The sequence below is a fragment of the Choloepus didactylus genome, chromosome 20, assembly GCF_015220235.1.
Source record: "Choloepus didactylus isolate mChoDid1 chromosome 20, mChoDid1.pri, whole genome shotgun sequence".
In the NCBI taxonomy this organism is placed as follows: domain Eukaryota; kingdom Metazoa; phylum Chordata; class Mammalia; order Pilosa; family Megalonychidae; genus Choloepus; species Choloepus didactylus.
Window position 1 is genome coordinate 61484463 of NC_051326.1, and position 22907 is coordinate 61507369.

The 22907-nt window shown below is 47.4% G+C and overlaps 1 protein-coding gene, 1 long non-coding RNA gene and 1 other non-coding gene across 3 annotated transcripts in view; 1 reads left to right on the top strand and 2 right to left on the bottom strand.

Moving 5' to 3' along the window:
• LOC119516892 overlaps positions 1-6260 on the top strand; it is a 31689-nt gene extending 25429 nt beyond the window's left edge. Inside the window, exons 2-3 of the long non-coding RNA XR_005213397.1 lie at positions 4715-4887; positions 5862-6260. This is a non-coding gene — a long non-coding RNA (uncharacterized LOC119516892). The remainder of the gene's footprint in view (positions 1-4714; positions 4888-5861) is intronic.
• Positions 6261-8070: 1810 nt separating this feature from the next.
• On the bottom strand, positions 8071-12581 carry KCNF1 (potassium voltage-gated channel modifier subfamily F member 1). Its single transcript, XM_037813412.1, has one exon. The coding sequence runs from the start codon at positions 12145-12147 to the stop codon at positions 10663-10665; it is 1485 nt and encodes a 494-aa protein (XP_037669340.1). The 5' UTR covers positions 12148-12581; the 3' UTR covers positions 8071-10662.
• Positions 12582-18222: 5641 nt separating this feature from the next.
• LOC119516988 lies at positions 18223-18329 on the bottom strand. Its single transcript, XR_005213419.1, has one exon. It is a non-coding gene; the product is annotated as a U6 spliceosomal RNA (small nuclear RNA).
• Between the last annotated feature and the right edge of the window lie 4578 nt (positions 18330-22907).

Sequence of the window (22907 nt, forward strand, 5' to 3'; positions counted from 1 at the left end):
CTCCCTATGGCAATGGGAACATTTATCCTATGACTGCCCTCCTTTGTATATTGGAAGCAGATAACTTGTTCTAAGTTTCACAGGTCCACAGCCAGAGGGGAATTTTGCCTTAGGATAGACCATGCCTGTATCTGATTTTGAGAAGATCTTGTACTTACTTATGGTTACTGAAATGATTCAAGTTTTTGTGATATTGTGATGGGATGAATGTATTTTATATTTGAAAAGAACATGTCTTTTTGGGGTCCAGGAGGTGGAGTGGGCCAGTTTGGATATATTATGGCCCCCAAAAGCCATGTTCTTTAATGTTGTGAGGGCAGACATTAATCTTTTGAATGAGTATTTCCATGGAGATGTGACTCTATCAACCGTGGGCAAGACCTTTCATTAAATTATTTCCACAGAGATATGGATCCTGCCCATTCAGGGTGGGTCTTAATTAGATCACTGGAGTCCTTCAAGAGACTCTTGGAAGCCAACAGAGATGCCATTTGCTGACCAAGATGCTTGCTGACTCTTAGAGATGCTTTGAGATGCAGATAGAAGGATGTTTGGAGATGGGCCAAGAGAGACCCAATGATATTCTGGAGAACACTGTATTTGAAATGCAACCTGGGAACAAAGGACCAGCAGATGCCAGCCATGTGCCTTCCCAGCTGACAGAGGTGTTCTGACTGACATCAGCTGTTCTTCAGTGAAGATACCCTCTTGTTGATGCCTTAGTTTGGATACTTTTATGGCCTTCAGACTATAAATTTGTAATGAAATAAACCCCCTTTTTAAAGGCCAATCCATTTCTGATATTTTGCATAACAACAGCATTAGCAAACCAAAACAGCCAATAACAGCTGGATTGCTTGTTTTCCAAACCAGAGCTTTTTGCTGTCATTGTTCTGCTCTTTCTCTGATATTTAGTATTTCATGTATGTTCGTAGTAGATAATTTATCCATGGCCAAGGGTCACCAAACTGTGGGGCTCAACATCCAGACCTGAGGGGGATGGAGGCATTTCACAAGGGCTGGTTGACTTGGGCACTGGACGCAGTAACTGGGTGAGCCTTTGGGAGCCTGCCATGAAGAAGGAGATATTTGAATTGTATATAAATAGGAAAGGTGTGTTGTGCCCGTTTGAATGTATTGTGTCCCCCAAATGCCATTATCTTTGTGGTCTTGTGGGACAGACGTTTTGGTGTTGGTTGGATTTGCTTGGAGTGTGCCCCACCCAGCTGTGGGAGATGATTCTGATGAGATGTTCCCATGGAGGCGTGGCCCCACCCATTCAGGGTGGGCCTTGATGGGTGGAGCTATATAAATGAGCTGAGTCAGAGAGAGGGAACTAACTGAGTGCAGCTGGGAGTGATGTTTTGAAGAGGAGCAAGCTTGCTAGAGAGGAACGTCCTGGGAGAAAGCCGTTTTGAGTTCGGAGCTTTGGAGCAGATGCCGGCTGCCTTCCCAGCTAGCAGAGGTTTTCCAGACGCCGTTGGCCATCCTCCGGTGAAGGTGCCCGGTTGCTGATGTGTTGCCTTGGACACTTTATGGCCTTGAGACTGTAACTGTGTAGCGAAATAAACCCCCATTTTATAAAAGCCAATCCATCTCTGGTGTTTTGCATTCTGCAGCATTAGCAAACTAAGACATGTGTGTAAGCTCATGTTGATGTTGGAAATTACACATATGAATATGTGTACCTATCTGTTTGTGTGTGTATCCCATCAGAGCATGGACTTTTTTCTTTGCGGTTCACTGTTTTAGCCTCAGGGGCTAGAACAATGCACATAGCAGATGCTTAATAAAAATTGATTGCATGTGTGTGTGTGTGAATAGTAGGTGGACAAAAGTGAGGTCCATGGGTGTCTCCTCAACATTCAGGCCATCCTCCCCCCAGGTAGTTTAGGGATTGACCCGCTTCCAGGCATAGGCTGTAAATAGTCCAACCGTAATAATCTCATCCCATGTCAGTGATGGTTGCAAGAACTCAGACCTCAGCAACTGGCCTTCCTCTGACCACAAAAATGGAATCAGAAATGGGCATATAACTTGACTTACACCAATATTAAGTAAGGGGATATATGCTGGGAGTTTCTGGGAGAGTTTTCTTCATTGTAAAATGAGCCACAGGAAGAGAGGATCCCTTCTCTCACCTCGTACAGGTGAGGCCCAGTTCTGCTGCAGCCAGCCTGCTACCACGAAGCCTATAGGCAGAGGAGGCAGAGCTGGGAGAATTACAGAGAAAGGGAGCCAGAGCCCCTAGATCGACCCTGCCCTGACACCCACCTGCCCCTCAGTCTAAGGTCTGTCCCTGTTAAGTCAGTGTGGATCAGGTATTCTGATCACTTGTGGTCTGAAGTATCCCAATGGATGCACTGTGAGAGCAGAGAGAGAGAGAGCAATGAGAGAGAAGCAAGCCCTGCAGCCTCTTTATGAGGCCTTCAAGTTATACAAGGAATCTAGACCTCACCCTGTGGGCAGTGGGGGTGTTTCAAGCAAAGTGATTGCTTTACTTTGATTGTGGGGGAAAGACTGGAGGCAGGAGACAAGTGAGAGGACTTCCGTAGTGAACCTGTCATTGCAGATGAGGGCTCAGACCCCCTGGCTGCCCTGTAGCTTTGCCCCTCCTGGGCCCCCAAGGGTGCCCTCCTCTCTGGGGGATGCTGGCCTCAGGCAGTGCAGTGGGTGGAGAAGTCCCCTTGTATTCTGAGTGTTGCTCACACTCTAAGAAGAGCGTGAACTCACAGCCAGGACCCAGGCTCAAGACCCGCTGGAAGCAGAGAGGGAGTGACAGGTTAGGGAGAAGGGGCTGCAAATGCTAAATAAAACAGCCAGGCCTCTTCCTGGCTCCCTAATAGGATCCTGCCTTTATTGTGCTCCTCGCACTGAGAGAGCTCCTCCATCTTTGAGGCGCGGCCCTCCCCAAGGGCTGCAGGGGCAGTGTGGCAGGAAGAGGTGGCTGGCAGGTTAGGCTGTGTAACCGACCTGGATCGGCTCTGCTTGGAAAGTGTGTCATAACCCTCTTATTGTTTACTGCCAGTGCTGGGGCGGGCAGCCGGCTGCCCTCTCAGAGAACTCACCCTGCTAGAGCAGGCAAGGACCTCAGAGACCACCCAGGCCAAACCCACCCACCCACCCGCCCCACGGCTGGGGAGACCGAGCACCACAGGGACAAGGGACCCAGTAGAAGTCACCACCAGGATGGCAGCCCCCTCCCCCCATCCCCCTTCTCCCCAGCTGCAGCCTGGGAGTTCCAGAAAGAGAGGGAGGACAGGGCCCTTAGACACACCTGGTAATTTTGGTAGGTGTGAAAATTATACAGTGCTTAAGAAGGAGAATGTCCTTATTTTTCGGAGATGCATGCTGAAGTATTTAGGGGTACTATGTCTGCATGACTGACATTTATTTTCAAAGGTTTAGCAAAAATGGTAACTACTAAGAATGGCTGAATCTAGTTTGTGGGTAGTTTGAGTTCATTATGATATTCATTTTACTTTTCCATGTGTTTGAAAAAATCAATAATAGAACAGTGAAAAAGAAAGAAAACACTGGGACCAATAGTTCTCAAAACAGGTGTTTTGGAGGTGCTCTGGGACAGAAGAGAGGCATGGCACCCTCTCACCTCTGGGGATGCAGGTGGCCCCAGAGAGTTGGGGTGCTTGCCAGAGGTCACCCATCGCAGGCTGGATCCCAGGTCTCCAACTTCTGGGCCAGCAGTGGGGTCTGACCCAAGAGGGAAGATGGATGGGGCGAGCCAGGCAGATGCAGCAGCCCTGAGGGCTCGGCCGTGGGCAGGGACCAAGAACTCTACGGAAGGCTGCCTCAGTGGGGCAAACACTCCAGCTCCCCACCTGTGAGCTTTCTGACCAAGCAGCTTTCCAACTTCTTCACCGAGGAATCAATGAGGTGTTTGCTTGTTCGATATAAACATTTAGGCGCACATCTCTGTGCCCAGCAGGCACAGGGGTTGGCACAGGATACAGAGATGGGATGTGGTCCCCACTGCCAGAGCCACGCGCAGAATGTAATGATGATGATCTCCACCGAAGAGATGGTCCAGGTCTGCTCTGGTCCCAACCCGCCCCATGGCACCCTGCCGTGCACATAAGTGGGTGATAAATGAGTTCATTCCATACAGATTTGTGATGCACTCACTATGTGCCAGGCATGGTTTAGGTGCTGAAGATACACCTGTGACCCATACACAAGCCCTGCCTTCACAGAGCTCACATCCCAGTACAGGCCACTGTCGGACAACAAGCAGCCTGAAGGTAAGGCAGGTGAGGCAGCGGTCAGCGGAGGGGCTCAGGGTCCCCAGGGGAGGGCTCAGTCCCAGCGGAGTACTCTGGAAAATCCTAGACCTGTTGCTTAAGGTCTCCAGGCCTCAGCTTTCTGAAAAATGTGCCAAAGGCCCGGCATAGAGTAGGTTATCTAGAGATCCTGGTTCCCTGCCAGCCCACCCCATAACTCTGGCCACCCACTCTCCACGCCTGCCTGGTTCCAGGAGCAGAATGAGGCTCATGGGGGTGGAGGACAGATTAGCCTGCAATCCCTGCCTTGTTGGTGATTAGCCGTGTTCTTGGGGAAGGTAGATAATGTCAGCGGGAAGGAGCAACCTCAGAGCACAATAGTAGTCTAACCATCTTTCTTCTTTCGTTTAGGAGGCGAGAATTGATGTGTTTTATACACACACAGTCTTGCATTCATGACTCTTTATTTTCCAAAGGACAGTCACTGTGTGCTCCCACCTTTGTGACGAGTGGAACGAGGTGGACTCTCCTCTGGCTGTGACATTCTGGCCTTTAAAAGGCAGAGAGGTTTCAAAGCAGGTTTGGAATGTGCAAGCAACTGTTTGCAAGGTACTCGCAAGATGGCATTGGCAGCCACCCCCATGCGCCGGTGAGTGGAAGCTGTTCTCAGGGCCTTATTTCAGACTATCAGGGTCAAACCTTAAGCAGCAGTGGGTGGAGATGGAGGTGGGGGAGTGGGCAGACGGGGACAATGAGGATAGAGCCAGGTGAAGGGTTCTGGTTCCAGCAGCCACCAGCTGCTGTGTGACCTCAGGCAACCACGAGGCTTCTCTGAGATCCGAACATGTTTCTTTATTTCCATGGGTGTAAAATGAGATAGAGTGCTCCCAGGATCTCTACAGGCTGGTTTCTGCCCCCGCAGAGCCAGAACGCTCCCTCTCTAACCCCTTCCCTACCTCTGAGAAGGGAAGATGGCATTTCAGCCAGGTCGTGAAGCCTGGACAGAACTTTGACAAGGAGAAAATTGGGAGGAGAACGATAGGGAACATAGGAATCCGTGTGCACAAGCAGGGAGGTGTGAACTCTCCAGGGTTTGGGATGTGAGCACCTGGTCTGGCTGGCACGTAGGGTTGAGGGCTCGTGGGAGGAGTGGAAGATGAAGCCAGAGAGATACTTTGGAGCCCTATCGTAGAGGGCCTTGAATGCCAAGCTCAGCAGCAGTCCCAACTTTACTCCGTGATTGTGGGGAGACACTGAAGGGTCCTAAAGAGGGAAGGAAAGTGATGCGCTCTGGCTTGCATTGCCCACCCCGCCCACCCCCCACCCAAGGGCATGGTGTGGATGGCGCCGTGTTCTTTGAGACTCCGCTTTACCTAATTTACCTATACTCTGGCCGGGGTCCCTCCCAGGCTGCCCTCAGGGTCTCCACTAGGACCTCCCTTGGGGCCTGTGCTCTAAGGGCCATGTCAGCCCCACCCTGCCAAATCCAGGAGAGAGCAGGACAAGTAGAATGTGGCAATGACAAAGCGCCCGGCATAAAGCAACAGCTCTCAACAGCATAGCTAACATATGCACAAGCAAGAACCTGGCCTACATACATTAATGTTTGCACCTTCTCCCCAGACCCAGGCTGCCACGGTTGAACCAGAGAACAGCCTCCCCGCCAAGCCCTTGTCAACAGGCATGATATTTTGTGTTTGGGGAGAAGACATGGCTGTCAGCAAGCACCCACCCAGAGCCAGGCCTTCCCTCACCTGCAGCCAAGCCCCTTGCTGGGGAGTGACGCAGAGTCTGGGTGGAGTGAAGGGCTGCTGGGGGCACACCGGCTGCACAGTCCCCAGGCCCGAGCTGGAATCCCAGACTGACCTCTCTCTAGCTGTGTGGCCTTAGGCCAGTCACTGGGACCCCCGGAACCTCAGGGTTGCACTTGAAGCCAGACCAGTCACCCCTTTCTGGCCAACTGTAAGGAGCATGAAATAAAAGTGATGACAGCAGTCCTGGCACTGAGTCTGGCTGGCTGACTGAAAGCTATATGCTCAAAAACAAAGAAATGACTAAGCACAGAGCCTCCCGATTCTTGTTCTGTTCTTTTCCTTTCGGAAACCCACGTCCACCCCGTAGCTACATCTTGTGCTGCTACAAGTGGAGAAAAGCATTTAAGGGGACCCCCCACCTCAAATCATTAGGTATTGGCAGAGGCCCCTTTCAAGTCTGCTGGTAAAATGCTTGCTAGTGAGCAGTGATCCCGGAACTGTCCTCTCACCGGGGAACGGGTGGGCGGCCTCACTGGAAACACACAGCCCCCCACCCTCCCCATCCTTCATCTCCCTGGGAGATGGCAGGAGACTCGGGGAAACATCTAATTATCTTTTCTGGGGAGGAAGGAGGAAGGGCCTGGCTGGGACTTAGCAGCTTCCTCACAGCCCACATGGAGGGTGAGGCAAGGGCCCTCGGCTTCAAAGCTTTCCCCACACTGGCCTGTCACCTGTCTGAAATGCCACCATTAGTGGGACCCCTTTAGATAAAGCCATAAAACACCAGGACCATAACCCTGGGCAATGACTAGTGTCTTCCCTGCCTCCCCATCATGCTTCCTCATGCAAGTGTGTGTGAAACAATTTAAGGTCTTTACTATGCAGACTGATTGTTCTACCGGCCATTTTCACAGTTTCCCCCATTTTCTAGGATTCCATTTCACTGTTCTGTGTGGTACCTCCAGTCCTCAGACAGTAGGTAATAAGTTCCTGTCATCGCCAAGTTGGATCCTGAACCCTGTGTGGCCCTAGCATCTGCTCCAAAGCTGCATGCCCAGGGGACATATGTTTTCCTTCCCTTTCTTCTCTTAAGAAATACAGCACCTCCAAACCAGTACACATTTACGAAGTGATGCCAAAAGGAATGAAGGGAAATTGAATTATGGTCGTCCTTTATCTTATTAGGAAGCTCAGTTTCAAGTATTACATGGAGCCTGGCGGATGCTGAGTTCAATGGCAGCCAAGAGAGTCCTGAGCTGGCCGTGGGTAAGTGCGTCAGACTCCACCAGGTGCAAACAAAGAGGCTGGGAGCACCTGGCCACCGGCCTGTTGCTTCTGCTCTTTGGGCCTCAGTTTCCCCATCTGTAAAGCTGAGGATAACCAGCTCACCGCACAGAGTTTCGTTTGTGAAAGTGCCTCCCACATGCTGGGCAACATTAATCCATCCCCACACTCAGTTCAGAGCCACAGTTTTCCCATCTGTAAAATGAGGGAGTTGGAGTAGATGATCTTTACTTTCATTTGAACTTGGATATTCTGCAGTTCCAAGAAACATCTCTCTCTCTCTCTCTTTCTCAATAGAAATGAGTGTGTTATAAGACGGTTGTCAGATTTGCTGCAGCTGGGGGAGAGATGGGGAAGCACTGACACACTGTGAAACAGAGGCCAGCAGGAAGGGACAGAAACAGGTTTCCGAAGCAGGAGCTGGGGACTGGAGAGAACTGGGTGCAGGAAACCAGGAGTTGGGGTTCTTGGTAGGAAAGAAAGAAGGGAGCTGTTCCACCTGGGGACTTTGGGAGGAGGACACAGAAGGGAGGCCTCTTACTTGTCAGCCCTGCAATTCCCCTGCGGCTTCAGAGCGGCTCTCACCCCCTCGCAGCATCCTGCAGCGTGCAATCCTCTTCCTGCCTCCTCCTCTGGGAGAGCACCTCCTCATTCTTAGATACCATTTCCTGCAGCCCAAGGTGGGTAAACTTGAGTTGTAAGGGTCCAGAGAGTAAACATTTCAGGCTCCGAGGGCCATATGATCTCCGTTGCAACTGCACAACTCCACCATCGGAGTGTGAAGGCAGCCAGAGACGAGAAGTAAACAAGGGAGCTTGGCTCTGTTCCAATAAGACTTTATTTACAGACATTGAAATCTGAATTTCATATACTTTTCATGTGTCATGAAATATTCTTCCTTTGAGTTTCTTTCAACCATTTAAAAATGTAAACACCCATTCTTCACTCATGGGTTAAAACAAAAACATAAAGCAGGCCAGGCCATAGTCTGCAAACCCTGCTCTAGACTCTTGCTGTTCAGTGTATGTTCCAAGGCTCAGCAGCTACACCCTCATACAGGATCCTATTAGAAATGCAGAATTTCAGGGGCCCACCCAGATCTACTGATCCAAAATCTACATTTTAACAAGATGACTCATGTGCACTTGAAGGTTAAAAAAAATACTGATGCCTGGGTGTCACCCCCAGAGATTCTAATTTCATTGGTATGGCATGCAACCTGAACACTGGTTTTTTAAAAAACAATCTTTCCAGGTGGTTCAAATGTGCAGCAATTTGAGAACAAGTGCCAGAAAATTTCGCCAGGGAGAGAGGGCTGCCCCTTCTCCTTGCCCCCAAAGACCCCTGGTCACTCCTCCATGACAAAGCACATCACTGTGTCAGGATGATTTGTCACCATCTGAGCTCCTTGGGACCAGGACCCAGTCTAATCCTAATCTATGAAGGATCTCAGGTTTACCGTCTCTGGGCTTTGTCCCCACACACCCACAATCCCTTCTTTCCTAACCCAGAAGCCACAAAGCCCTCTCTTCCTTCCCACAGAGCCTTGTTTGGCCACCCCAGCCCTCAAATCCATCCTTGCCCTGGGTGGTCACTTGATTCAGTGTTTATTTTTATGGAGAAATTCATGAGGGAGGGATGCACAACACTGGCTCAGGGCCTTGCACCCCAGAGGGACAGCCCTGAGCCTCTATCAAGTGGTTCATCTCCAAGACCCCTACAACGTGGCCACTTCCCACCCCCTGGAAGTCCCCACCACAATGCAGCCTGTAGACTTTGGAATCCTGGAATGTCAGAACTGGAAGGGCCCTGAGAAATTACCCCTCTTTATACAGATGGGGAAACAGGCCCAGAGAAGGGGCAAGACCTGTGCGGGCAGACCAGGGACCACCTCCCACCCCCCACAGAGGAAGGAAAGCCAGAGCTCTGCAGTGAGAAGAAGGTGGAAAGCCAGAGAGAGGGCCTGCCAGGGCCAACTCCATGCCAAGGGGACCTGCCTTTGGCTGAGGACAGTGTGGCAATGCCCTGCCCCCCCTTCTCCCCGATCCGTATGCCCAGGCCAGACCTGCAGAACCCATAGCAGGCGATTGTGCATCTCACCTCCCTCCCAGCCCACAGTAACAGCTACCATTTATTGAGCTGTTACTCTGTGCCAGGCACTGTGCTAAACACCATGAGCCTCTCATGTAATTATTACAACCCCATTTAATAAATTATCAGGATGGGGATCAGAGAGGTTAATCCACAGACCTAAGGTCACACAACTAGTAAGGCAGTTGGGGGTGGGGGAAGGCACTAGAAAAAAGTGTTTACAGCTCAAAAGCATCTCAGAGATCTTCTCCACATTCCACAGGCTTCAAACTCAGGTCTGTCTGATTCCATTCCCCTGGACTCTCACTCTAGGCTGGCTACCTGGGACCATGTTCGGATTTGTCCATTCAGGTGGTATCTCAGAAGTGTCCATGGGTGTCCATGCTAGAAGGAAGGATGAGCTGGAGGACAGGCATCCCCACACTCAGGAATCCAGTGCCTCTCCTGGTCTGGACACCCTCCCCTTGAGGGCCCAAATAGGCACTTCCACCCCAAGGCCACCTGGTATCACCTGGTCTCAAGAGGGAATGCATGGACTATGGGATATCATCAGACCTTGGATAGAATCCCTGCTATGTGAGACCCTGGGCCTCAGTTTCCCCATCTGCAAAACGGGGATACCCTTCTAGCAAGGTTGCTGGAAGGAACAGAATTTGTGAGGTGAGCCCCACGCAAATAAATGGTAACCATGCTGCTCAGTGGCCCCTGCTCTGTGAACTCTTCTCCCTCCTGGGAGTGCTCAGGGACCAAGATTTACCCCAGAAGGAACAAGAAGGAAAGACTCACCAGCCCAGAGCTTCCTGGAATGTGGCGAAGTGCCTTGGCTCTGAATCCTGCAAATGAGCTCTTCTTTAATTAGCTCCCAACTAAAAATAGCCCCCCCAGGGCTGCACAGACTACCTCCTGGCCTGGCACCGGCGCATGACTGAGCCAGGTCTAGGGGGCAATAGCCAGCCTGTGACAGAACCTGCAAGCCGGGTTGGGTGCAAAGAACAGGAGGCTTTATTGAAGGAGATACAGAACCAGGCACAGGCTCCTGCCACCAGCCAGGCCACAGCCTCCACTCACCCCACGCAGCCCCGCGGCACCTGGACACCTGTCCCTCTCCACTGGCTCCCGGGCAGCCAGCAACACGAAGGGGTCTTACCCAGCCTTGTCAGAGGTGCCCAAGAGGGCCTTCAGAGTCCTGTTCAGGAGAGGGAAGGGGGAACAGAGGACATCTACTCTGAGGCAGTTGCTGACACACCTGTCCATTCACCCACTGGTCCAGTCTGTCTCTGCTGGGATGGCTCTCATCACTTGCAGCTCTGGAGCCGGGTCCTGTGGTGCTTCTCCTTGGTCAGGAGGGGGATGAAGGTGTCACTGTGGGAGATCTTCAGCCGGCTATTCCACCTAGACCCCTCCTTGCCATCAGACTCTGGCGGGAGGTTGTCCAGGTCACTCCGGGAGACCCCAGCCTTACCCTCACCTCCACTGCTGGAGTTGAGCTCCATCAGCTCCAGCTCGTGCTTGGCTGCTGTCTCCAAGACCCTCTGCTTGTTGTAGTACCTGACAAAGTTGTTGATGATGGGGTGGATGGGCAGGGCGATGGCAATGACCCCACACAAGAAGCTGATGGCCGCGTTGAGCTTGCCCAGTGTAGTCTTGGGGTAGATGTCACCGTAGCCCACGGTAGTCATGGTGATGATGGCCCACCAGAAGGACTGGGGGATGCTCTTAAACAAGGTCTCCGGGTGGCTCTGCTCCATGGTGTAGCCCAGGGCGGAGAAGACGAAGATGCCCACGGCCAAGTACATGAGCAGCAGCCCCAGTTCCTTGAAGCTGCGCTTGAGCGCGTAGGTGAGGGTCTGCAGGCCCGAAGAGTGGCGCGCCAGCTTGAAGATGCGGGCGATGCGCATGATACGCAGGGCCTGCACGGCCTGTTGCACGTTGGTCAGCTCCATCATGCGTGCGCCCAGGTGCGTGAGTGTGAGGCTCACATAGAAGGGAAGGATGGCCAGCACGTCCACGATGTTCATGAATGACAGGGCGAAGTGCAGCTTGTTGGGCGAGGAAAAGAGGCGCAGCAGGTACTCCAGCGTGAACCAGCCGATGCACGCCGTCTCTACGTTCTCCAGCGTCGGGTGCTCCACGCGGTTGCCCTCCGAGTCCAGCACCTGCAGCTCGGGAATGGTGCCCATGCACATGACCACTGAGGAGATGAGGATGAGCAGGAAGGACAGCACGGCCACCGCGCGCGCCGGGCAAGACGACTCCGGCTTCTCCAGGAACTTCCACACGCACTTCTGGCAGCGCCGCCAGCGGTCCTCGGCCGCGTCCACGCCCAGGTCGTCCAGGATGAGCTGCACGCGGCGCGCGATCTCCTCCAGCTCCTCGCGCTTCTCGCTCAGGTGGCTCTTGCAACAGTCGTCCAGGAACTTGAGGTCCACCTTCCAGAAGTCCATCTCGTTCTTGAAGCAGATGGGGCAGATGCCCTTCTTCATGTGGACCTCCCCAAAATAGTACACCTCGATGACACACTTGAAGGCGTCGGGGTCCCTGTCAAAATAGAACTCGCGCTTTCCGGGGTCGTAGTCGTCGCACAGGGAGAAGATGGTGTCGTAGCCCCCGGCCAAGCAGTTGATTAACTCGGCCAGCCGGGTCTCGGGGTACTGGCTGAGGAGGTCTCCGTACAGCACCTGCCGCACGCCCCCCACATTGACGACGATCTCGATGTCCTCTCCGGCTCCGGAGCCCTGGCTGCCCGGCTCCGGGAGGCTGCGCTCGCCGGACTCGTCCATCCTCCCGGCTTTTGCCCTCGCAGCCTCCCGCTCGGCGCCCACTGCCGCGGCCGGGGTGTCCGGCGGATCCCACAAGCGCGCGGTCCTCGGGTAGTCTTAACGGCGCCCGCCAGCGGGGAATGGGGGAGTCACAGCGGGCAGCAGCCGGCTGGGGAGCGCCGCGGGGGCGGCAGGCAACAAGCGGCGGGGTTCCGGGAGGGCATCGGGGGGCTGGAGCGCGCCGGCGGGGGGCAGGAGGCCGGCAGCGCAGCCGGAGCTCTCCGGGACACCAGGCTCGCCGAGGGGCACTCACCCAGCTCCGGAGAGGCGCGATCGGCCGCTGCGGCTCTACCTCTCCGGCTGGAGTTGGGTCCGCTCATGGGCTGCGGGCACCGTCGTCCGCCCAGAGGCGGGCAGGAAGTGGCGGGCCAGTCCTGGAGCTGCACGGATCCTCGCGTGCGCCCCCCCACCCCCACCGCTGCCCGCAGGACGTGTCCGGGAACCTCCTGACCCTCACCGTCCGCGGAGGTGCGCACAGAGCTAACTTGGGCTTGCTCTGCCCGAGCCGTTTCTAAACACAATGGAATTCCAGCCTGACCTCGAGAGCTTTTCAAACTGTACCCTCTTCTGGTGAAATTCTGCAAGGCACGCGCGGCAGCTGCAAGGGAACGGGTTAACCCTTGGGCAGACGGCACAGCTGCCGCGCCAGCAGCCGCTGCCCCCGGGCGACCGCCGGCGCAACCCCGGGCACAGCGGGGGGCACCGGGGATCACCGAGGGGCCAGCATCCCGAGGTTTAAAGCGCCACGCCGACTCGAAGCTGGAAAGTTTCTCTTTCGCTGCTGTTTCTTGGAAGGTCGATGGCGAAAGAACGCGGCTTCCTGTTGCTCGGCAGAAAAACGTGCGCAAAGAAGCCCCCGAAAAGTCTGCGTGTCCCCCTGGGTGTCTTAGATTCGCGCCCGTCTTTTGCCGTAGAGCGCCAATCCTGCCTGATCGCGGAGCGCTTCCTTCCGCTCCGGAGCGTGGCCGAGCTGTCGGTGGAACTGTCCCACCATCCCCGTGAACACCGTAATGCGGACATTTAGTCCGACCCCCTCATAGACGAGAAGGAACTTGTCCAAGGTCACTCAGTGAAATGGGAGAAGAGCCAAATTGGCCCCTTCTAATCCAGAGCCCTCCGCTATCGCTGCTGATCGCCCCAGGCGGTTTTACAGATTTAAATTCTGTTTTGAAGTCTTGCTGTAGACCACTTCCCATTTCTGTGCGATTCAACCCAGGCAACGCCACAACTAGGTCCAAGGCCCCAGACCCTGAAACCCCAGGGTTCCTGCTTGCCCCGCTCTTCCACCCACCGTCACCAAGCCCGTCTGCTCTTCCTGTCCCAAGCGCGTCCCCTCTCTCCCGTCCATATTTCTTTCACACTCTCACCTGCCTGCAGCATTGCAACAGCTTCCAAACTGGCTTTAGTTTAAAGCTCCCGGCTCCCCAGCATCATCCTCAGCCAGTATCAACACTGCGAATTATTGAGCATCTTCCGTTGCCTAGAGACCGTGTTAAAGAGTCTAGACTGTATTCTATGGACAGAGTATTTTAAACTCAAGGTCGTGCCCATTAACGGATCATGGAATCAATTTACTAGGTCACTGACAGTAATTTTTTTCTTTAATGAGATAGTCTAAAACTGAATGTATGAAGATACATCACACATAGCAAGTATTGTTTGATGAAACTCCTTTTTACAAATTTTATTTCATTTCTATTAAAAATTGGCCTATGATATGTTACTGCAGATTAAGAAATCAAGATGCAGGAAGGTCAAATAAGAATATAATAACAGTTAATATGGATTATAGGTGTACCATGTGCCAAGTGCTTTCTGAGTGCTTTACACTTTGCTCATGTGACCCCCACAATAACTCTCTGAAGATGGTGTGATTAGTCTCACCATTGACAGGTGAGGAATAGGATGTTCATTGACTTGCCCAGATCAGTCGGCCAGCAAGCGGCAAAGTTGGGGACTGAACCCAGACAGCCTCGTGTCACCGCCCACACACCTGACCTCCCACATCCTAGTCACCCAGCCGGTAAGGGCTAGAGCCAAGATTCAAAAGGAGGCCTGCTTGCCTCCCAGGACTATTCTTCTCTCCAACATAGCACAGCATGTCCCCTCCTGCACACAATCCATAGTCATCTCCTAATGCTTACTCGTGTTACTCCCCTTCTCATTTGTCTTCAGTTGCTCCCTAGTACCTAAAGAGTTAAGTTCAAATTATACCTTAGTCAGAGCTTGATGGGCTTAAAAACACCCGTTCATGCAATCATTGATTCATTGGCACATTTGTTGAGCCCATATCGTGTACATGCACATGCACACACACACACACAAATGCACACACCACATGGCTACGTGTCAGGGGGAAGGAGTGTCACATTTTAGTGCAGAATACATTATTTATAAATAAATAATTGCAAAGTACAGTCATTAGTATAACAAAAGAGGTAGGAGAAAGCCTGATGGTTTCTGGATTTCCCTGCAGGAGGGGCTTTGGAGTGGCAGAGGGTTTGGAAGATGGAGGGGCTGCATTCGCTTTGAAGCACAGTGTTGGCTTGGCTCAGGTATATTTTGGGGATGCGAGACAGAGATGGCTCAGGCAGGTAAAGCCCAATGGGTACTAGTTCCTTGGTGCTGTCATGATGTACAGGATGCTGCCAAAGCCCAAGGAGGGGCTGGAGACTCGGGCCTCAGAAAAGGAGGTGCTGGAACTGAGCCTGGAGATCTGAGTACCAGTTGCGTTTGCTCGCCTCGCACGGGGAGAGGCGGCCTGTGAAGAGGAAAGGGCTGGAGGTGGAGTTGGCAGAACCTGAGACTGACGGTTTAAGCCAGGAACAGACCACAGAGGGCCTGGCAGGCCCTGTGAGGAGCCTGGCCTATGAGTCAATTTTTCAGGCTCGGGCCACCTCGCAGTGGTTGGTTCAGAAAACAATTTATTGAACATTAACCGGCAATTTTTTATGAGATAGTATAGAATAGAAAACAGTACTTCAGACATGGTAAAGATAAGCATGGCTTAAATCCAGTCATAGTATCCAGAGGACAGATTCCGGCTCCAGCACCTTCAGTCAGCAAATCCCAGGGGGGAGGCTGGTCTCGAGGGTAGTATGAAGGGAGTTGACAGCAGATACAAAATGCAGCAGAGAAAATGTCCCCAAACGGACCATAGCAGAACAGGTGCCCACGGATAACAGGGGCAATGTCAAGGCAAGGGAAGTATTTGAAATCAGAGTCAGCAACAAAAGGAGGGCTTGGAGAGTGGCAGGCAGCCCCTGCTTGGAGCAGGCTAGGGCCAGAGGGCAGAGGAGGGGAAGGTGCAGGGCAGGTCTCTGATAAATAATGCTCTGTGAGAAACAGCCTGGCATCCCTGACAAAGTGGGGCAGGAGGCTGACACTCGCTCATCCCTCAGTTTCCCAGCTGTAAAACGGACACAGTGGACATTAGGCATTCACCTGTATTCATTCATTGAATAGAGAAGTTTAACATAGTGGCTATGAGTGAGGCCTTGCCAGGCACTGACATTTACTGATTGTGTGACCAGAAGCAAGTTTTTAACTTCTTTAAGCCTCCAGGTTTGCATCTGTAGAATAAAGACACAGTCACGGTACATTGTTACAGGGCCCATGGAATACAGGTGCAGGCCAGGTGCTGGAACAGGTATGGACTGCGTGATGGGACAGGTGGGGGCCAAGGGCTGTAGTTATTCGATGTTTGGGGGCTTTAAGAAAGGCTTCATTGAGAAGGTCCATTTATCCATCCAGTTAAACATCTACTGGTTCTTACAAAGTTCCGGGCCCTGTTCTGGGTGCTAGGAATACAGAGGAGCATGAGACACACTGAGTGGCTGATCTTGCAGAGCTTGCAGATTCGAGGTGCAAAGACTAAAGAGCAATACTTATAATGGGAGATGAGCGTTAGGCCAGAGGACATGGGGGAAAATCTGGAAGCACAGAACAGCAGGCTTGGCTGTCTAGGGCAGCGCAGCACTGTCCAGTGAAACGCTCTGCTGTGATTAAAATACTCCAGCCTGCACATTCAATACAGTGGCCATGAGCCACATGTGATTATTGAATACTTAAAGTGTGGCCAGTGTAAGTGAGGAAGGGAATTTTCAATTGTATTTAAATTTTTATGGTTTTATTGAGATATAATTCACATACCATGTAATGAACCCATTTAAAGGGGACCATTTATGGTTTTTAGTATACCCAGAGTTGTACAACCATTACCACAAATTCCTTGAATCACCATAAGAATTATAGGGTCGGCTTGTAAGTTTTTACAAAGAAGCCAGCTGGGAATTTGATAGAAATTGTGTTGAGTCTGTAGATCAATTTGGAGACTATTGCCATCTTTATAATGTGAAGTCTTCTGATCCATGAGAACAGCATGCCTTTCCACTTATTTAGGTCTTTAATATCATTTTTCTAGTCTTCAGAGTATTCATTTTACACTCTTATTCTTAAATTTTTAAATTATTTTATTCCTTCTGATGCTATTGTAATGGAGTTGTTTCCTTAATTTCATTTTTGATTTGTTTATTGCAAGTATATAGAAATACAGTTGACTTTTATATATTGAATTTATATCCGACAACATTACTGATCTTCTTTATTATGTTCTCATAGCTTTTTTAGTGGGTTCCTTAGGGCTTTCTATAAATAAGATCATGACATTTACAAATACAGATAGTTGTACTTCTTCCTTTCCAATCCAGATTCCTATTAGTTTCTTTTCTTCCTAATTGCCCTGGCTAGAATTGAATCCTCCCCCCTTTTTTTTAATTAGAAAAGCTATAGGCTTACAGAAAACTTATGCAAAAAATAGAGTTCTGAGATACCATCTGTGGTGGTTTGAAGCAGTATGTACCCCAGAGAAAACACGTTCTTAAACCTAATCCATTCCTGTGAGTGTGAACCCATTTTAAATAGAACCTTCTGATGAGGCAACTTCAGTTAAGGTGTGGTTCAACTCAATCAGGATGAGTCTTAATCCTATTAGTGGCATCCTTTATAAGCAGAATGAAATTCAGACATAGAGAGAGAAAGCCATGAAAAGTAAGAAGCTGAACATCAACAGAGAGACTAGGAGACACTGCCATGTGCCTTGCCAGGTGACAAGCTAAGCACCAAGGATCAGCAGCAGACAGCCCCAGAATGCCAGTCTTCAGGAAGAAAGCATAGCCTTGACGACACCTTGATTTGGATTTTGTTTTAGCCTCAAAACCATGAGCAAATAAATTTCCATTGTTTAATACAACCCATTTCATGATATTTGCTTGAACAACCCAGAAAACTAAAATCTGCCCTGTTATCAACACCTTGCATTAGTGTGGTAGATTTGGTACAATTAACGAAAGACTATTTTGTAATTGTACTATTAAATAGTCCATGGTTTACTTCATACCTAGAAGTGGGATTGCCAGCTCATATGCTAATTCTATATTTAACTTTCTGAGGAACTGCCAAATTGTCTTCCACAGAGACTACACCATTTTACATTCCTGCCAACAATGAATGAGTGTTCCTATTTCTCCACATCCTTTCCAATGCTTGTAATTTTCCATTTTTTAAAATAGTAGCCATTCTAGTGGGTGTGAAATGGATCTCATTGTGGTTTTGATTTTCATTTCCCTAACGGCTAATGACATTAGTCATCTTTTCATCTGCTTTTTGGCCATTTGTATATCTTCTTTGGAGAAATGTCAACTTAAGTCTTTTGCCCATTTTCCCCCATTCTTTGTTTCTTTTTTCTTTATTAGAAAAGTTGTGGGTTTACAAAAAAGTCATGCTTAAAATACAGGATTCTCATGTACCACCCCACCACTAATACCTTGCATTGGTGTGGAACATTTCTTACAATTGATAATAGCACATTTTTATTGTTGTACTATTAATTAAAGACTGTGGTTTAACTTAGGGTTCACTGAATAGTGTAGTTCCATGGATTTTCTTTTAATTTTTATTCTGTCAACATATGTAAAACCTAACATTTCCACTTTTAGTCATATTCAGATATATATTTCAGTGCTGTTAATTGCATTCAAAAATATGGTACACTTCATGAATTTGCCTGTCATCCTTGCGCAGGAACCATGCTAATCTTCTCTGTATCATTCCAATTTTAGTATTTGCGCCACTGAAGCAAGCACTGCCCATTTTTAAATTGGGTTGTTTTCCTTCCTGCTGTTGAGTAGTGAGGTTTTTAATATATATATTCTGGATATTAAACCCTTATCAGACACACGGTTTCCAAATATTTTCTCCTATTCTGTAGATTGTCTTTTTACTTTCATGATGAAGTCCTTTGATGCACAAAAATTTTTAATTTTGATGAGGTCCCCATTTATCTATTTTTTCTTTTGTTGCTTGTGCTTTGGGTGTGAAGTCTAAGAAACCATTGCCTAACACAAGGTCCTGAAGGTGCTTCCTTATAGGAGTTTTAGACCTCTGGTTCTTTGATCCATTTTTAGTTGGTATTTGTATATGGTGTGAGGTAGGGGACTACCTTGATTCTTTTGCATATGGACATCCAGTTTTCTCAGCAGCATTTGTTGAAGAGACTATTCTTTACCCATTGAGTGGAAATGGCAACTTTGTCAAAAATCAGTTCACCATAAATGTGAGGGTTTATTTCTGAACTCTCAATATTATTCCGTTTGTCTATATGTCTGTCCTTGTGCCATTACCATGCTGTTTTGATTATTGTGGCTTTGTAATAAATTTTAAGTTCAGGAAGTGTGAGTCAACTTTTGTTATCCCTTTTCAAATTTTATTTCACTATGTGGGACTCTGCCCCACCCCCACCCCCCCCACAGCCTTACACTTCCACATAAATTTGAGGATTGACTTTTCAGTTTCTGCAAAGAACTTTGTGGAAATTTTGATTAGGATTCTGTTGAAATTATAAATTGCTTTGGGTAGAACTGACATCTTAACAATATTTAGCCTTCTAATCCATGAGCATGGAATGTCCTTCCATACATTTAGGTCTTCTTTGAACTCTTTTAGCAATGGTTTGCAGTTTTTCTGTTAGTCTTTTTCATCATTGGTTAGATTTAATTCTAGATATCTGATTCTTTTAGTTACTACTGTAAATGGAACTTTTTCTTGATTTCCTCTTTAGATTGCCCATTACCCATGTATAGAAAATTACTGCTTTAGGGTATTGATCTTGAACTCCACCACTTTGCTGAATTTATTAGTTTTAGTGGCTTATTTGTGGATTTTTCAGGATTTTCTGTATATAGAGTCATGTGAGCTGCCAAGAGGGAACATTTTACTTCTTTCTTTCAAATTTGGATGCATTTTATATCTTTCACTTGTCTAATTGCTCCAGCTATAACTTCCAGTACAGTGTTGAATAAGTGGCAACAGTGGGCAATCCTTCTTTAGTTCCTGATCTTAGAGGGAAAGTTTTCAGTCTTTCACTATTGACTATGATGTTAGCTGTGGGTTTTTCATATATGCCCTTTGTCATATTTAAGGAAAGTTCCTTCTCTTTCTAGTTTCCTAAATGTGTTCATCAAGAAGGGGTTCTGGACTTTGTCAAATGCCTTGCCTGTGTCAATTGAGATGATCATGTGATTTTTCTCTTTCACTCTGTTAATGTGGTCTATTACATTAACTGATTTTATTATGTTGACGCACCCTTGCATACCTGGGATAAATCCCACTTGATAATTGTATATCATTCTTTTGATGTGATGTTGGATTTGGTTTGCTAGATTTCACTGAGGATTTTTCGTCTATATCTGTAAGAGATATTGGTCTGTAATTTTCTTTTCTTGTGGTATATTTATTAGACTTTTATATAAGAGTGATATTGCCTTATAGAATGAGTTATGGAGTGTTCCCTCCTTTTCATTTTTTGGAAGAGTTTGGACAGGATTGATGTTCATTCTTCTTGGAATGTTTGGTGAAAATCACCTGTGAAGCCATTTGGTCCTGGGTTTTTCTTTGTTGAGAGTTTTTCATTACTGATTCAATCTCTTTACTTGTTATTGGTTTTTTGAGATCTTCTATTTCTTCTTGAATTATGTAGGTAGTTTGTGTGTTTCTAGGATTTGTCCATTTCATCTAGGTTATCTAATTTATTGGCATACAGTTGTTTATATTATCCTCTTCTAGTCCTTTCTCTTTCTGTGGGGCCAGTAGTAGTTTCTGATTTAGTTATTTGTATCCTCTCTTTTTTCCTTTGTCTAGCTAAAGTTTTGTCAATATTATTGATCTTTTAGAAAAACCAACCTTTTTGTTTTGTTGATTCTCTCCATTATTTTTTTTTATCCTCTAATTTCCTTTATCCACTTTAATTTTGTTATTTCCTTCCTTATGCTTTTTTGAGGCTTACTTTGCTCTTCTTTTCTTAGATCCTCCAGTTGTGAGGTTTGGTATCTGATTTGAGATCTTTCTTCTTTTTTAATGGAAACATTTAGAGTTACAAATTGCCCCCTGAGCATTGCCTTACTGTATGTTTTGGTATAAATTTTGGTATAATGTATTATTATTGTCATTTGCCTCAAGGTATTTCCTAATTTCCCTTGTGATTCTCCTTTGACCCATTGGTTGGTTGAGTACATTGTTTAATTTCCATGTATTACTGAATTTTCCATTTCTTCCTCTGTTATTGCATTCTAGCTTCATACCATTGTGCTTGGAGAAGATACACTATGATTTCAAGAGTTTTAAATTTATTGAGACTTGTTCTGGTTTCAACAGCTGTCTCCAAAATATCTCTAACAATTTTCTCTCTAAGTGTCTCTGAGCTCTCTTCAAAATGTCTCTACCTTTTATCCTCTCATAGAGGATGCCAGTAAAGACATTTAAGACCCACTTGAATGGGTGGAGTCACATCTCCATGGAAACAATCTAATCAAAAGATCCCATCCACAGTAAGTCTGCCCCCACAAGATTGGAGTAAAAGAACTTAGTCTTTCCCAGGGTACGTAATAGATTCAAATCAGCACATCCCTCATAACTGTTTCTGTCTTAATGTCTATTTTACCTGATGTCAGCATAGCTACCCCAGAACTCTTTTGGTAATTATTTTCATGGTATATTTTTAATTCCATCCTTTCACTTTCAAGCTACCTGTGTCTTTGAATTTAAGATGAGTCTCTTATAAATAGCATATATATGAATCACATATTTTTATCCATTCTGCCAATCTCTGCCTTTTGATTAGAGGGTTTGATTCAGCTACATTTAAAGTAAATGTTGATAATGCAGGACTGTATTCTGCCATTCTGCTATTTTATCTTTGTAAGTCTATATCTTTTTTGACCCTAAATTCTTCCATTAATGCTTACTTTTGTATTTATTCAGTATTTTATACTGTACCATATTGAGCCTCTTTCCTTTACTTTCTGGATATACTTTTCATGTATTTTATTTGTGGTTACCATAGGGTTAAAATTTCACATCCTAAATATATAGCAATCACTTTTTTCTTTATTAGAAAAGTTGTAGGTTTACAGAACAATCATGTATAAAATACAGGATTCTCATACACCACCCTACCACCAACATCTTTCATTGGTGTGGAACATTTGTTACAATTGATGAGAGCACATTTTTATTATTGTACTGTTAATTAAAGGTCATGATTTAACTTATGATTCACTGTGTTGTGTAGTATGAATTTTTTTAAATTTTTTATTCTGTTTCCATATATACAATCTAACATTTTGCCTTTTAATCATACTCAGATGTGTATTTAAGGCTGTTAATTGCATTCATAAGGTTGTGTTACCATCATCCCTCTCCATTACCAGAATATTTTTATCATTCCAAATAGGTACCTTGTATTATAACAATTATTTTTTATTTGAAACCAACTTAATTTTAATAGCATGCATACACACTGTTCCTATTCTCCTCCAATCCCAGCTGTTCTTTGTCCTTTTTACAAATTATATCTTTGTACATTGCAGTGGTTTGGAGCTGAAAAAAACATGCTATTATACTTAATCCATCCCTGTGGCTGTGAACCTATTGTACGTAGGACCTTTTGATGAGATTACTTTAGTTAAGGTGTGTCCCGCCTCAGTCAGGATGGGTCTTAATCCTATTACTGGAGTCTTTTATAAAGAAAATGCAATTCAGACAGAGAAATAGAAAGTCACAGGAAGTAATAAGTTGAAATTCAGTGGAACTCAGGAGAGAACTGAGAGGCCAGGAGAGGCTGTTATGTGCATTACCATGTGACAGAAGAGCCAGGAACCAAGGATCACCAGCAGCCAATCTCAGAATGCCACAGTCTTTGGGGGAGAAAGCAATGTTTTGATGATGCCTTGACTGAGACTTTCTCCTGCTCTCAAAACTGTGAACCATTAAATTCCCATTATTTAAGCCATCCCTTTGCATGGTATTTGCTTGAACAGCCTAGGAAACTAAACATACATTGTATGTCCAAAACCAGAGATTTATCATTACTTTTTATGCATTTGCAATTTAGCATCTGTGAAAAGTAAGAAGTGGGGTTGCATACCAAAAAATACGATACAACGGTACTGACATTTATAATTACCCACATAATTACCCTTTCCCAGAGGTCTTTATTTCTATATGCCACTTTAAACCACTGTCTAACAGCCTTTCCCTTCAGTCTGAAGAACTGCCTTCAGCATTTCTTGTTAAGCAGATCTAGTGGTGATGAACTTCCTCACCTTCTGTTTACCTGGAAATGTCTTAACCTCTTCTTCGTTATTGAAAGAAGTCTCACCAGATCT

What these genes read in the sequence shown, in the direction of transcription:
- KCNF1 (XM_037813412.1), bottom strand. Translation starts at nt 12,147, where the DNA reads ATGGACGAGTCCGGCGAGCGCAGCCTCCCGGAGCCGGGCAGCCAGGGC.